This window comes from Panthera leo, chromosome F2 (assembly GCF_018350215.1).
Source record: "Panthera leo isolate Ple1 chromosome F2, P.leo_Ple1_pat1.1, whole genome shotgun sequence".
NCBI lineage: Eukaryota > Metazoa > Chordata > Mammalia > Carnivora > Felidae > Panthera > Panthera leo.
In genome coordinates, this window is record NC_056695.1 from 56,968,306 (window position 1) to 56,981,272 (window position 12,967).

The window sequence follows — 12,967 nt, forward strand, 5'->3', positions numbered from 1 at the left end:
AATTACACAAATCCATGTAATTCTATCATCAGACTTGAATTTCAGAATGGTTGGTAGTACTTTCCTATATTTTACTTCTCTAGCTGCCAATGCATACTCTTTGAATTTAAAAGTAAATTGCCCCATTTTTTTTTCTTTTTTTTTTTAATGGGCAGGTCCTTAGAGACCATTGAATCAGAGCTTCTCATAGGTCAAACAAAACAAAACAAAACAAAAGAAACAACCAACTGAGGTCCAAAAAGCTTAAATAACTTACTCGAGTTTACACTACCTACAGAGGCAGGTAAAGACCACAATTCAGACCTTTGGTCTCCCGGTTCAGTTTTTTTTTCCAGTTTTCCGCAATAACTGTCCAATCTTCTCTTCAATTTATTTTGGTTGCCATCATTGACCCTATGACTCTGAACTTTAATTCAAAATAATCTTCAGCAATCTGATGCTATTTGGTACTAAACAGACTGATGGGGGCAGCCACAGAATTTATCATCTTGATAAAATACAGCAAAAAATAAAAGTGAATATGAATGGGAAAAATACTAATATAGTGATACATAATCACCATTTAAACAAATTATTGTAAAATGTCTAGACTTATATTTCTGCACTATAGTTTTCAAAGTTTTCTCCTGAATATTTAAGCATAAATTATTTCCTATAACTGATTTTTTAAAAAAATGAGAGAAATGTGAAACATCAACATTGACACCCAGTACACAATCAATGCAAATATACACTTATCATAATGACCTAATAGATAATTTGGCAGCTATTTAAAAAATTCAGGTAGGGGCACCTGGGTGGCTAAGTCAGTTGAGTGTCTGACTTCAGCTCAGGTCATGATCTCATGGTTCATGGGTTCGAGCCCCGCGTCAGGCTTGCTGCTGTCAGCACAGAGTCCGCTTTGTATCCTCTGTCCCTCGTTCTCTCTGTCTTTCCCCCGCTTGCGCTCTCTCTTTCAAAAATAAATAAACCTTAAAAAAATTCAGCTAATAACATTCTAGAGCATATTATAGTCATTTTCTTGGAGGCTGAAAGGAAATAATTTTTTAAGTGGAAAGAGAACATAATGGCAATAGGAAGTGATGATACATGTCAATGTATTTAAGATATGATATTACATAATTTAGAAATTGCAGTTTTCTAAATCAGTTTTTATTAAAGAGGCTAAAGGCCTGTGTTGATGTTTGCTGACAGATTTCCAGCCACAGTGCTCCCCTTCCTCCTCTGCCACACAGCTGAGCAAGCAGATCACAAAGCCTGAGTTCTTCGTTCGGCACTAGTGGGAGGGTGAAACCACCCTAGCACTGAATGAGCACAGGAACCCTAGCACCACCACCACCCTATTACCCCAGCAGAATTCCAAAGTCCATCTTCTTTCCCTGATCTCTCGTGCCATTCTGGACGTGTTTGGAAGCCTGTCCTCCTCCCCCTGGAAAGCCTCATTATGTGAGTGATAAAAGTTTTCATGGTCCCTATTGTTTGTGTGGTGCCATCTGTCTTAAACTCCAAACCAACTGTAGCACAAACTCAACAAGGGATGCCATGAGGAGGTGTCCAGGAGATGAATCACAGGACTGAGAGTCTGTCTTCTCTTGCTGTGGTTTAGTAACTGGCTCCTTTACCCCCTACCAATCTTGCACTTTGAGCTCTGCTGCTTTGCGCTGTATTTGCTGAGTTCTACCGAATCTTCGTCACAGATTTAATCAACCCACACCAGAAATTTTGACAACTGTCATTTAGAAACAAGAGTTAAGGCTGTCCTTAAATTGACCACAGTACCACTGTACCATGTCTGGGGTGTGTCTTAGCCTGGTCCTATCTGTATGCCTCATGTGGAATTATGTGTCTTGACTCCAGCATAAGCTGTGACTAATGCAAAGTTCAGAGGAACACTTTTCCTTTATGACTGTTGATTGTGGTCCTTCTCCCATAGAATTCTCGGGAAAAGTACTGATACCCTGTGCAATACATGGGGCTGTTGAGTGGCCAGTCGTGTGGAAGGGCAGTAATCACGTGGCACGCTGAGGTCTACACTCCTAAAAGCAGCTGATTCAGTAAGACTCCATGAAAATGTTTTCGTTATCACTGCTGCCCGGATTTTTTATAACAAGGATCCTGATCCTAGGCTTATGTAGAAATAAACAAACAAAAACACATGACAGCCATGTGGGAAAATTAAAGAGATAATTCAAACTCTGCTTAAATTCCAGATCCTTAAGCCCTATAAAGAAACAATTGTTGTGGGGGAAGCTCTTAACCCTCATGTTACAGATTTGACGCTTTCTAGACAAACAATGTTATAAATACAAGCAGGGTAAAGAAGTTCCCTCTCCTCCAAACTGTATCTAGTTAACCATTAAACAAACAAACTAGGTATAAGGTGAGGAGGAGACAAAAAAATTGAAAAAGAGATCCACAATTTGACCCAATTAGAAATCCAAAATTTACTACAACACTTAAAATGTCTCTAATTGTCCTTTGCACCTCTACAACATGGAATTTGAGTTAATTTTAATATCTACTGAGATGCACCAACTAGCAAACCTTCATGGCCTTATACAATTACAGAGGTTCAAATTATAGTCCTTTTTGGGATCTCAGTAAATTTAAAGAAGGGCACACCCTATAATATAAAGGAGTTATGAAATATAAAATGTGGAACAAAGAGGTATGCATTATCTTAATCATCAGAATTATTGTCCTGCCTAAATATCCCATAGCAGTCATGGAAACTCTAATCAAAAATGTACTAAATTAAATTATGTCTTTGGAATTTATAGAAGGCTTGCCAAACTGAGACACTATGGGCCTTTCTCCATAATTAAAATAGTCAATGTGGTCCAATATAAGTTAAAACAGAGCCTTCAAAGACTGAAACCCATCACAAAAGATTTATTTAGAGAAGGGTGTTTATACCCAATATTTCTCCATTTAACAGACCAATATGGTTGTCCTTAAACCTGGGAAAAATGAATGGTACCTCATGGTGGATTACTGCAACCATGGTTCTGTGGTTCCAACCATTAAAATCCCCATAATCAATATCATTGAAATTACTGGTTCCATCTAATCATTAGCTGGTAAATATTTTGTTATTATTTATTTGGCTCATATGTTTAACACCGATTTCCAGACTCAGAGCCATAGTTTGCCTTTAGCTATGATGAAATGCAACACATTTTGACTTCAGCCTCGATGGGACACCTCTACCTGGCTGCCCACAAGGTCTTCAAAAGCTCAGCCATTGCTCACGTCTTTGTTGGCAAAATTATCAGTGTGTCCAACTTTCTTGAGGAGCACAGGCAATGACATCACTCTTACGACACCTTCCTTCATGGATATTCATTTGCCACAATCATTCAAGACATACAAATACAAAAGAGCTCACAAATTGTGAGGTTCCATTTACCTACATATAATAGAAGGCCCTGTCACCTCAGTTAAATCCCTAGGAATTATTTGGTCAGCCCGAAGCCACTCTATGTCTGACACCATTAAGAAAGAAAAAAAAAAAATCTAAAGATTTTATTTTTAAGTAATCTCTACATCCAGTGCGGGGCTCAAACCCCCCACCCTGAGGTCAAGAGTCACACACTCCACTGACTGAGCCAGCCAGGTGCTCCAAGAAAGAACTAATGACACATGGCAACACAATGTTAAAACAGCTCAAATGTCTTTTAGGAATTTTTGGATTTTGAGGGCAACATATTCCTAATTTATAATTTTACTTAAGGTAATTTATTCTGTTTTTAGTAAACAGGCCTACCTTGAATGGTGCCATTTACAAAACTATCTCTAGAACCCTGAATTATAATAGAACAAGTGCTTAGAGACTCGATTACTCTAGAGGCTTTAGCAAGTTCCCTCATGGCTCTTGGAGTCTCTGGATTCCCTATGATAGGCATAAGTTGCCCCTGAACTTCTGATACAAGAAGATTCCCCTCTAAGTCCCATGCTATTGCAGTGGCAATGCTGCATGGTGGGATCTCCTAGAAAAAAATGCTCTCAAAGGCTCTGAGTCCATGGCTCTCTATATTCAGCTGCACATTGTGCCTTGAGTCTTGGAAGCAGTATTCTGCAAGTTCGGTATGGCTACTAAAGCCTCCTTGCTAAAAATGCGAATTATACCTACATATTAGAGCTAAAACTGGGCCCTTTGACCTACCCCAACCTGCATGAAGGTGTGGCCTTTCTGGTCCTTAATTCCTTGCCAGATGCCATGCTTTTGCAGAGGTTCCTCTTCTGAATCCCTTAGCTCCCTGAGTAGCCTTTGGAGATCAACTGAGTGAATAGTAAAGTGAATCTGTATACGTCAGACAGTATAACCAACATCATCAACATGATGAACACCCTGGAAAACTGGTTCTTTTAATACCTTAACCGTGATATCCCTGATAAAAGATTCACTGATTAGTACAACTGCCCAAACTTTGGGCAGTCACCCTTCACTGGACGTCATAGTTAACAAATAGCCCGGGTGAACGTGTCTTAGACCCTTGAGCCATTGCCAATTATCTGAGCATATGGTTGCCCCTTATGGGGTAAACACTTCTGAGAATTTTGTCTCAGACACTCCCTAAATACAAATTGATGCTACACATATCTCCACACATACTAAAGCCATCATACTAAGACTTCATCAAGATACTTGGCATCTTTTTTAGAGCTCTCGTAGTTACCGACAGCGATCAAGGCAACCATTCCACTTCTCACAATACAAAATGCTGAGCTCTGCAACAAGACATTCAATGGAAATGTCATGTCCCTTAAGTCTCTGGATACAAGCCTTATAAAGTGACAATGTGATTTAGACAAGTTAAAATATGACACATTTCACTTAAAAAAACACCAAGAGTGAATTGTGATAAAGTCTGATCCATTTTTGATGTTTAATCACTGGCAAGTTCCAAGCCATACCTCTTCCACTTCTCTTTTTGCCCCTTATATGGGGCAAGCTAATAAGAAAGGCAGGGTACACTTTCCTTTAGACAAATGGGATTTTCAAATCACATAAGTTCTGACTATTGTGAGGGAGCTTTCACTCTAGCACCAGAATAAAACCCAAAGCCAGTCAGCTTTCTTTGTTTCCTTAAGCAATTTTGGATCTCACTGGATCCAATTCTGGATTGTGCTCTGCTCTTCCCAGAAAGTCTCATTATTATCAGTGATACCTACATCTTTTCATACCTTCCTAGTGCATGTGTGGTGTCATAAGTCTTGACATCCAAATCAAATTTGGATGGGGGATCCTGGTCTAGCTGGTGACTAAATATGGTTTCATCTAATTATACGAGTAGTACCCAAAGAATTAAATAATATAAATATAAATACATACAATAATGACATTTCCTTACTCTCAAATGTTGGGCTCAAACCTAAGGGTTTCCTCTCTTATAGGCATAAAATTAACACACACATCCCTCCATATTGACATTAACAGAACCATAAGTTTTTTAAAACAATAAGAGAGCACACTTTTCTTTGTAATTGTTCTATATATAACAAATAATGATAAGTGGTAAATACACATTTTGAATAAACACACATTTTGTGAACATTTGTCATTTTTAAAGAAGTGAACTCAACATTTACAAGACTAATCATTGATTTTGATGCTGGTGTCATACATTTTAAATATAAAATATAAAAAGCCTTTATCGACTGGAAGAGTTCATTCATTATTGAAATCTTCACATCAGGAAAAACAGAATGCCAGTAAAATGATTTACTGACCTAATGGGCATACAAAAATAATCTCAAAACCATTTGTCACTATAATATGGGGGAAAGTAGTGACAATAAATTACTGAATTAAGTATAAAGTCTGGTGATGACAACATAAATTCTGTAAGGGATGCTGAATAAAATAGATAATTGAAAACCACCTAGATATAAGATCAAAAGACAAATGGGTGGATATATGTCTGAGTTTTAAAGGACAATATACACGGAGTAAAAAAATGGCTATTAGTTTTAACACAAAAGATGAGAAGTTGACTTTCCATCCATAGCTCAAAACTACAGTAGTACATATTACAAAGTCCAGATACCCACAAGTAATCCTTATATATGTATATATATATATATATATATATATATAGTGTGAGCATGTATACATCTTAGTTCCAATCCACTGCTTTTGCTTTTTCCTTCTAAATTCTAAGGAGATCTGAATTTTTAAATACTACCTTTTATAGACTAACAGTTAATACAGAAAGGTGAAAGATATGATATTACAAAAATAAATTGCATTTAACAATCATTATTTAATAACCTAAGTATATAATATGGAAAGGAAATACTAAATTGAACAAATATAATAAGAATTAATGAAATATTCATTATCTAATCATTATCAGTGTTGTTAATATAATATCATGGTATAGTCTGAGAAAAAAAAACAATTATAACCCCATATTGAAGGCAACATCATAGGGAAAGATGTTTCTTAATGGACCTCGAGGAAACATACTGTACTGAAAGATAGGAAAAATAGCAGTTGTGAATCAGAAAAAATACAAACTATGAAGAAGCGGGAAAGAAATTCAAGGTGGTGTCAGCTACTTAAAACAAAACAAACAAACCCCAAACCTCTCTCCCAGCAATAAACAAAAGGTTTTAGTAACTGTCTGTACCCCCTGTACAGAGTAGACCAGCCTGACAACTTTGTGTGATTTAGGAGTTCATGAACTTGAAACCTATACAACCAAGAGACTGCATTAATAACAGAAGATACAGAGAGGGCTGACTAACTGGGAAAACTAAGAAGAAAAACCCGAGAAAGTTTTCATGCATACTTCCAAGATTCCACGTTTGAAAGCCAGTCTTGGGGAAAATTAAGTTTTGTCCTTGATAAATAGGCAATCACGGTGGGCCTTTTAGGAGGTGAAACTATCTGGAAGCCCAAACACAAAGTTAAGTCACCACAGACTATTCTGGATATCCTCAAGGTGATTTTCATGTTGGAATTCTCCAAGAAATCTAAATGTCAGTTTGCATTCTACACAGCTAATATTTGATACATGTTTTATAGGATAATTTTTGTCTAAGATTTTCTACATAAAACTCTGGTAATGTAGTTCATCCTCTGTAGTGGGTTGAATAGTGTTCCCCACCCCCCAAAATGTGTATCTGCCTAGGAGCTTAAAATGTCATTGTATTTGGAAACAGGATCTTTGCAGATATAATTAAATATTAATATGAAATTATACTGGATTAAAGTGCACCCTAAATCCAACACATGGTGCCTTTAAAAGAAAAGAGGACAGAGATACATGCAGAAACAGAGGAGACACACAAACAGGGCAAAGGTCTTGTGAAGACAGAGGCAGAAATTAGTGATACAACTACAGCCACAGAATGTGAAGGGTGGCTGAAAGCCACTAGAAGCTAGGAAGAAGGCAGGAAAGATTCTTCCCAGGGCCTTCAGAGGGAGTGTGGCACTACTGATAGCTTGATTTCAGAGATCTAGCCTCCAGAACTGAGAGAACAAATTTCTGTTGTTTTAAACCACTGACTTGTGATATTTTGTTAAGGCAGCCCTCAGATACCAATACATTCTCTTTTACACATAATCCCTGGAATGCAAGGAATGGGCGATGGAAGGGATAGAAGGGGGCAGGGGGGCAGTTTGGAAAGGGATAATCATGTCAAGGAGTGATATTCCATGTGAAACCAGTTTAGGTATTATGTAACTAGTTATGAACCATTTCTTCTGAATTATAGTTGAAAGAGGACTTTCATCTCCTTTAACCATTTTAAGCATCTTGTTTTACCAACGGGTCCGTCTAAAATCTTTAATTTTTCCTTGTCTATTGTGTCTTTCTCTTGGGCTTTAAAGTAAGAAAATTCCATTATATTCTATCCCAAGAGAAAACAAACATAAACACTAGCCTCTGACTTGCCCCCCATTTCACTGCCATCCTAGCTCCTTCTTTTTTTTCTCAGCCAAAATTGTTGAAATAGAAGTCCAAACATTTATTCTCCAATGTTTGTAAGTCCTCACTCCATACAACTTGATTTTGGCTGCTACACTCTAAGTATAAATACCTATTAACAAAAAATTTTTCCTCTAACAATGGCAACAGTTTTCTTATGTTATAAAGCATCTTATCTATATCAAAGTCAAAATTAAAAATCTGCCTTGCATGTTTTAGCCCTTAAAAACAATGCATTGTAGGAAGACTTAAACAGTAAAACCATAAAGGGGAGACACCTGGTAATTAAAAATTAAAAAATGAAGGAAAAATAAAACATATTTTATTAAAGGTAGGGTATTTTTAACCCAAAAATCCAAGTGAAATATTTTAATTGTTAGAAGGAAGTCAACTATCAAAAAATGTTATCCAATGACCCAGAATTATTATATTTCTACATATATAAAACAACCATAATCCTGCAGAATGAATATCACCAAAGAGACCCTAATATCTGAAGTTCAAATGAAATCCAATGACACTTATGAAAGCATTAGGAATTGACAATTTTCTTATCTATAAAAACTGAAAGATAGAAATTGACTGGCAAAATAATACTCATTCAATCAACTGGTAAAGTAAGTTCATATTCTGTTCGCATTTAACCGATATGAATTCAGTTCTACACTGGGCAACAATAAATAAATAAAAGTAATGTGGTAGCATATGACCTATGAAAGATCAAGCTGGCTCATCTGGTATTATCTAAAGAAACAGTCACCTGTTCTGACATTAGAGGATAAATGTCCTGTTAAGAATTATTCAGTGACTACATGGCTCATGCAAAATTATGTAGATGATTTTTATGGGCGATTTAACATATTCCATGTGTAATGTTGATTATATGTGATTTTCTACTTATATAACTTTAGAACCTTAACCTTTGTTAAGCTGCTATTCCCTTGAATGAATTGAGTGTATCTGACAGATATTATGCTAAATGATTAAAAAGTGAAATTCTAAGAGTGTCAGCCTATAAAAGATACAGAAGAAAGAATGATTATATTTTAAGATAAGTGACAGGAAGAGAAAAAGTGAGAACTGGTACATTATGAAGTGATACCAAAGAGTCATAAAACAGCTCAAAGTGGAACAGAAGGAAACTGAAAATGAGAGGAGGAAGAAGAAGCAAAACAGAAATTTGATTTGTCGATACTCAATGACTATTGCTTGATCATCTCACATTTAAGAGGTAAAAGTAGGAGTAGGAAGAAGTTGATGATAAGTATTCATTTAATTCGTGTACTCTGCTCCCAGAAAACTTTAAGGTGTTATTAGGTGATTAGATACCCACTGAAGGTGTAAAACAAACTATTTGTTTTTATGCTTTAATTACATAATATAAATGTTTTATTTTTAGCCATGTTACTCTTAAGACTAATAAATCCAGAATCCAGGTCATTTTATTTCAACATTTTTGGTAACTGGTGGCAGGACCTCTACAAATGTGAACATAAATAAAAGTGGGTGTGTATGTGAATCTCTGTGTGTATATGACTTAACTACGTGTTATTACGCAATCACGTACAAATACTGTATCATTTAATTATAAATTAACCCTATGAGGTAGACATTTATCACCTCTATTTCAGAGAGGAGAAAAGTAAAATTCAGGCTAATGATGGGACTTGTCTAAGTGAAAAAGAGTAACGAATTGTGCTCTGAATCCAGAAATCTGACCTCAAAGTTGGCGTTTTTTAAACTCATAACGAACATGAACTATGTGAGACATCTTTTATAAATATACAATCTCATTCATCCTTCCCAACAACTTTACTCTGTAGACAAAATGACCCAACTTTACAAATAAAGAAACTGAGTCTCAAAGAGTTTATGTAACTTGTCCAAAGACAGATAGGTACAAGATGTGACAGGCTGAAACTAGGACTCCAAGTTTGTTTGGCTTCTTATGTAGTTTGAAATACAGAACGATGTAACATTTACACAAATAAAATCAGTTTCCTTACTAATAAATGAAAGTACATTTGATTTCATCCACAAATAATCCAAGACTTGTTTAAAAATTAATATTAAAAACCACTGATTATCAGTTGCATTGTTTACATTAAGAAGTCTACATTTAACTTACATTAAGTCTGCTCGAATAGATTCCATTCCCTAGAAACCTGTTAATTTATTTTAATCAGTACTTTTCCTTCTCTTTTTGAACATCTAGAGGTTACTATAAAATATGTCTACGTATCAGGAAAGGAAATGCCTGTGTTTCCTTTTTCATTTTTCTTGGCTACATGACATCCCAAGAATAGATTATAGTAGAACAAATTAATGGCTTATAAAGAGAACTGAGGTAACCAGGCAATCTTCTGGGTCATCACTGCTAGGGTTCTGTCAGCATCCATGCAACATTGTTGGCAGCTGGACTATAAACCCCTCTTACAAGAAAAAGACTATTTTGAGGCACAAAAGGAAAAAAATAAATAAACAATTAGGTGGATAATGTTTTTCTTTCTAAACCATCATTCTCTTCTTGAAGAGTTCAACTCTGATTTAACCAATCAATATGCTAGGAAGAAGAAATATTTTGTAGAGTAAAGAAATAGCCACCTTGCTAATGCTGGCCTCACCATTCTATTTCAAGGTTAAATAAAAGGTTTAGTATTTCACTTCTGATGACAACGTTCTCTCAAATAAGTTGAAGATCTTGGACTTGTTTCGAAAGAGAGAGAAGGAGGATATATGGGTGATATCAGGTTATAAGAAATTGGACTGGAAGCATCAGCTTATTTTATATATCAGCAGAAACGTTAAGTCAAGATGTGATCCAAAAATCTTGATATGATAAAATCCATGTCCTTCTGCTAAAATACTTTGTCATTCAGACCCAGACATTCACAACAGCTACGGCAAATCCTTTACCATGTAACACAATGCTGTAAATCTAAATTGTAGAAGTCTGAACTTTCAGCCTCTCTCCCATACTTTACTGCTCACTAAATTTCCTTTGCCTACCCATCCATAAACAGAGCTTAACCTGGGTGAGATCCAGCTGGATCTCAGACACAAAACCTTTAGAAGCCAGGTAAGTGACTTCTAAGACTTGTGATCAGGGAGATGTGAAGGCAGCAAAGGACACATTGTCTTCTCAGTGCCAATGCAGAACAGATTGTCAGGTTGACAAGATGAGCTGAAATGTCCTTTGCTGTCTTTCTATATTCATTGCTGTCCCAGAAACTAGGTGCTTGAAACCAAAATCGTTTCTTTCTGCAAATGTGTTTAAAAAGTATACAACAATATGATTGGTTTTGTACATACTTTGCCATTATTATAATAGTTCTGTATTTGACTGTATGCATATTTTGCAGAGCACACTTTGCTTTATGCTCTGGTAATTTCCCATTTTATATCATTCTGACATGAAGGCACTTGCAAGGTTACTGGATGTACTTATTTTTAAAAATTAAAAACAATCCTGTTTTCATTTTTATATTGTTGTTCACCTGTGTACTTGACTGTAAATTCAGATTGAGTAAAATGACCTCAAAATTTTATTATTACAAAGCTACTATCTAAAAAGAATTGCCGAGTAAAGTACTTTATGAATAGTGAAAATGTTCATAAAAAACTAACATTTTTGAATAGCACATATTGAAAAACAAAGGATGTCTGGAATGAAATACTACGTGATGAGATGACTATTACTTACCAAACTCCTTGGGAACTGCTATCGAATAAACACAATTATGCCCCACACTGTAATTTTTGGGATAGTTTGGTGATAGGACGGTGCCTTCTGAACCCGTTGAACGACTTCCACAGGGTGCTAGGAGACAGAAATGACAAAACATTTTTAGAAAAGCTTTACAAAAATCACACTGTGAATGTTTTCTTGATATAAACATGATGGTTATTGAATTTTAAGGTATTTGGTTTATTTCCATCTTTTAATAAGATCCACCACTGTCAAATATCTTAAAAACAAATTGTGGACATATGTGACTACTGTAGCTATTCAGATTTACTCTTCTCAAACACAGTAATATAAACGTGACATAATGGTGCTATCTCTAGAGGTAATAATGGCGGCCCTGCTTTCATTTATGATAAAAGCGCAAAGGAAATTTTCTCTTATATAATGATGAGAAATTACATATGCAGGTGGGAAATTGTTGTACTCACTGCCAGGCTTTGACATTCTACTCAAAATCAACCTTGATTATGCTGCCACCAAATTAAGTATTTTTATACACGGGACAGGGACGGCTGTACAAACACATTCACCCACTCATCTAAGTAAAAGACTCTCTCACCAACCTTTATCTGTTTATATGATTTACATTTGAATCGTTAGAGTTGCTGATGGTGCACAGAGGCAGATTTTTTTTTTTTTTTTTTTGCTACCTCAGCCCCAAATGTGCTATGTTCCTAAAAGAGGTGAGGGTGAAACCAATGTTTCGGGCAAATTTGTAGATGATGGTTCTGGTGTTCACAAGATAGGGGGGATACCTTAGGCTTTATAGTTCTGAGTTATGAGACAGACCCAGGCTAATGATGGAGATTTAAGTATTGAAAACATAAAGATGATAGCTGATATTCTCTAAGAAAATGATGTCACCCAGAAAATTATACAGAATGAGACAAGATGGGCAAAGAGGAGGTCTGGAGAATGCCAAGGTGTAGGATGGCATAGAGGGTGGCTACAGTGAATGTAGTCCCATGGAAGCCACTGGCGAAGAGCTCCAATTAAAGCAAAGTGTTCAACAGGGTTAAGTGTTGCCAGGTGGTAATAAAAGAAAAATGAGTCAGTGGATTTGGCGACGTGGAGTATCACAGAGCAGGGGCTTCTTCTCCTGGCCCATGATTGCTTGAGGAGGGATTCTGTTTAACCGCTGGCTGGCTGTTTCCACCCTTACTCCCAAGGTACAATGAGCTTTCCAGACTGATCAGCCCAGGAGGGGAACTTCAACCTTACTCCGGGCTGGGGGCCATTCTGCTTAAAGAACATATTGGCTGGTCTCCTCCTCTGCAGAGTC

The 12,967-nt window shown here is 36.3% G+C and overlaps 1 protein-coding gene across 3 annotated transcripts in view; it reads right to left on the bottom strand.

The window, feature by feature from the left end:
• CSMD3 (CUB and Sushi multiple domains 3) overlaps positions 1-12,967 on the bottom strand; it is a 1,240,952-nt gene that overhangs the window by 236,007 nt on the left and 991,978 nt on the right. For all 3 annotated transcript variants that reach the window (XM_042923788.1, XM_042923787.1, XM_042923786.1), the window contains one exon: positions 11,641-11,757. In XM_042923788.1, coding sequence (XP_042779722.1) covers positions 11,641-11,757 — 117 coding nt within the window. The remainder of the gene's footprint in view (positions 1-11,640; positions 11,758-12,967) is intronic.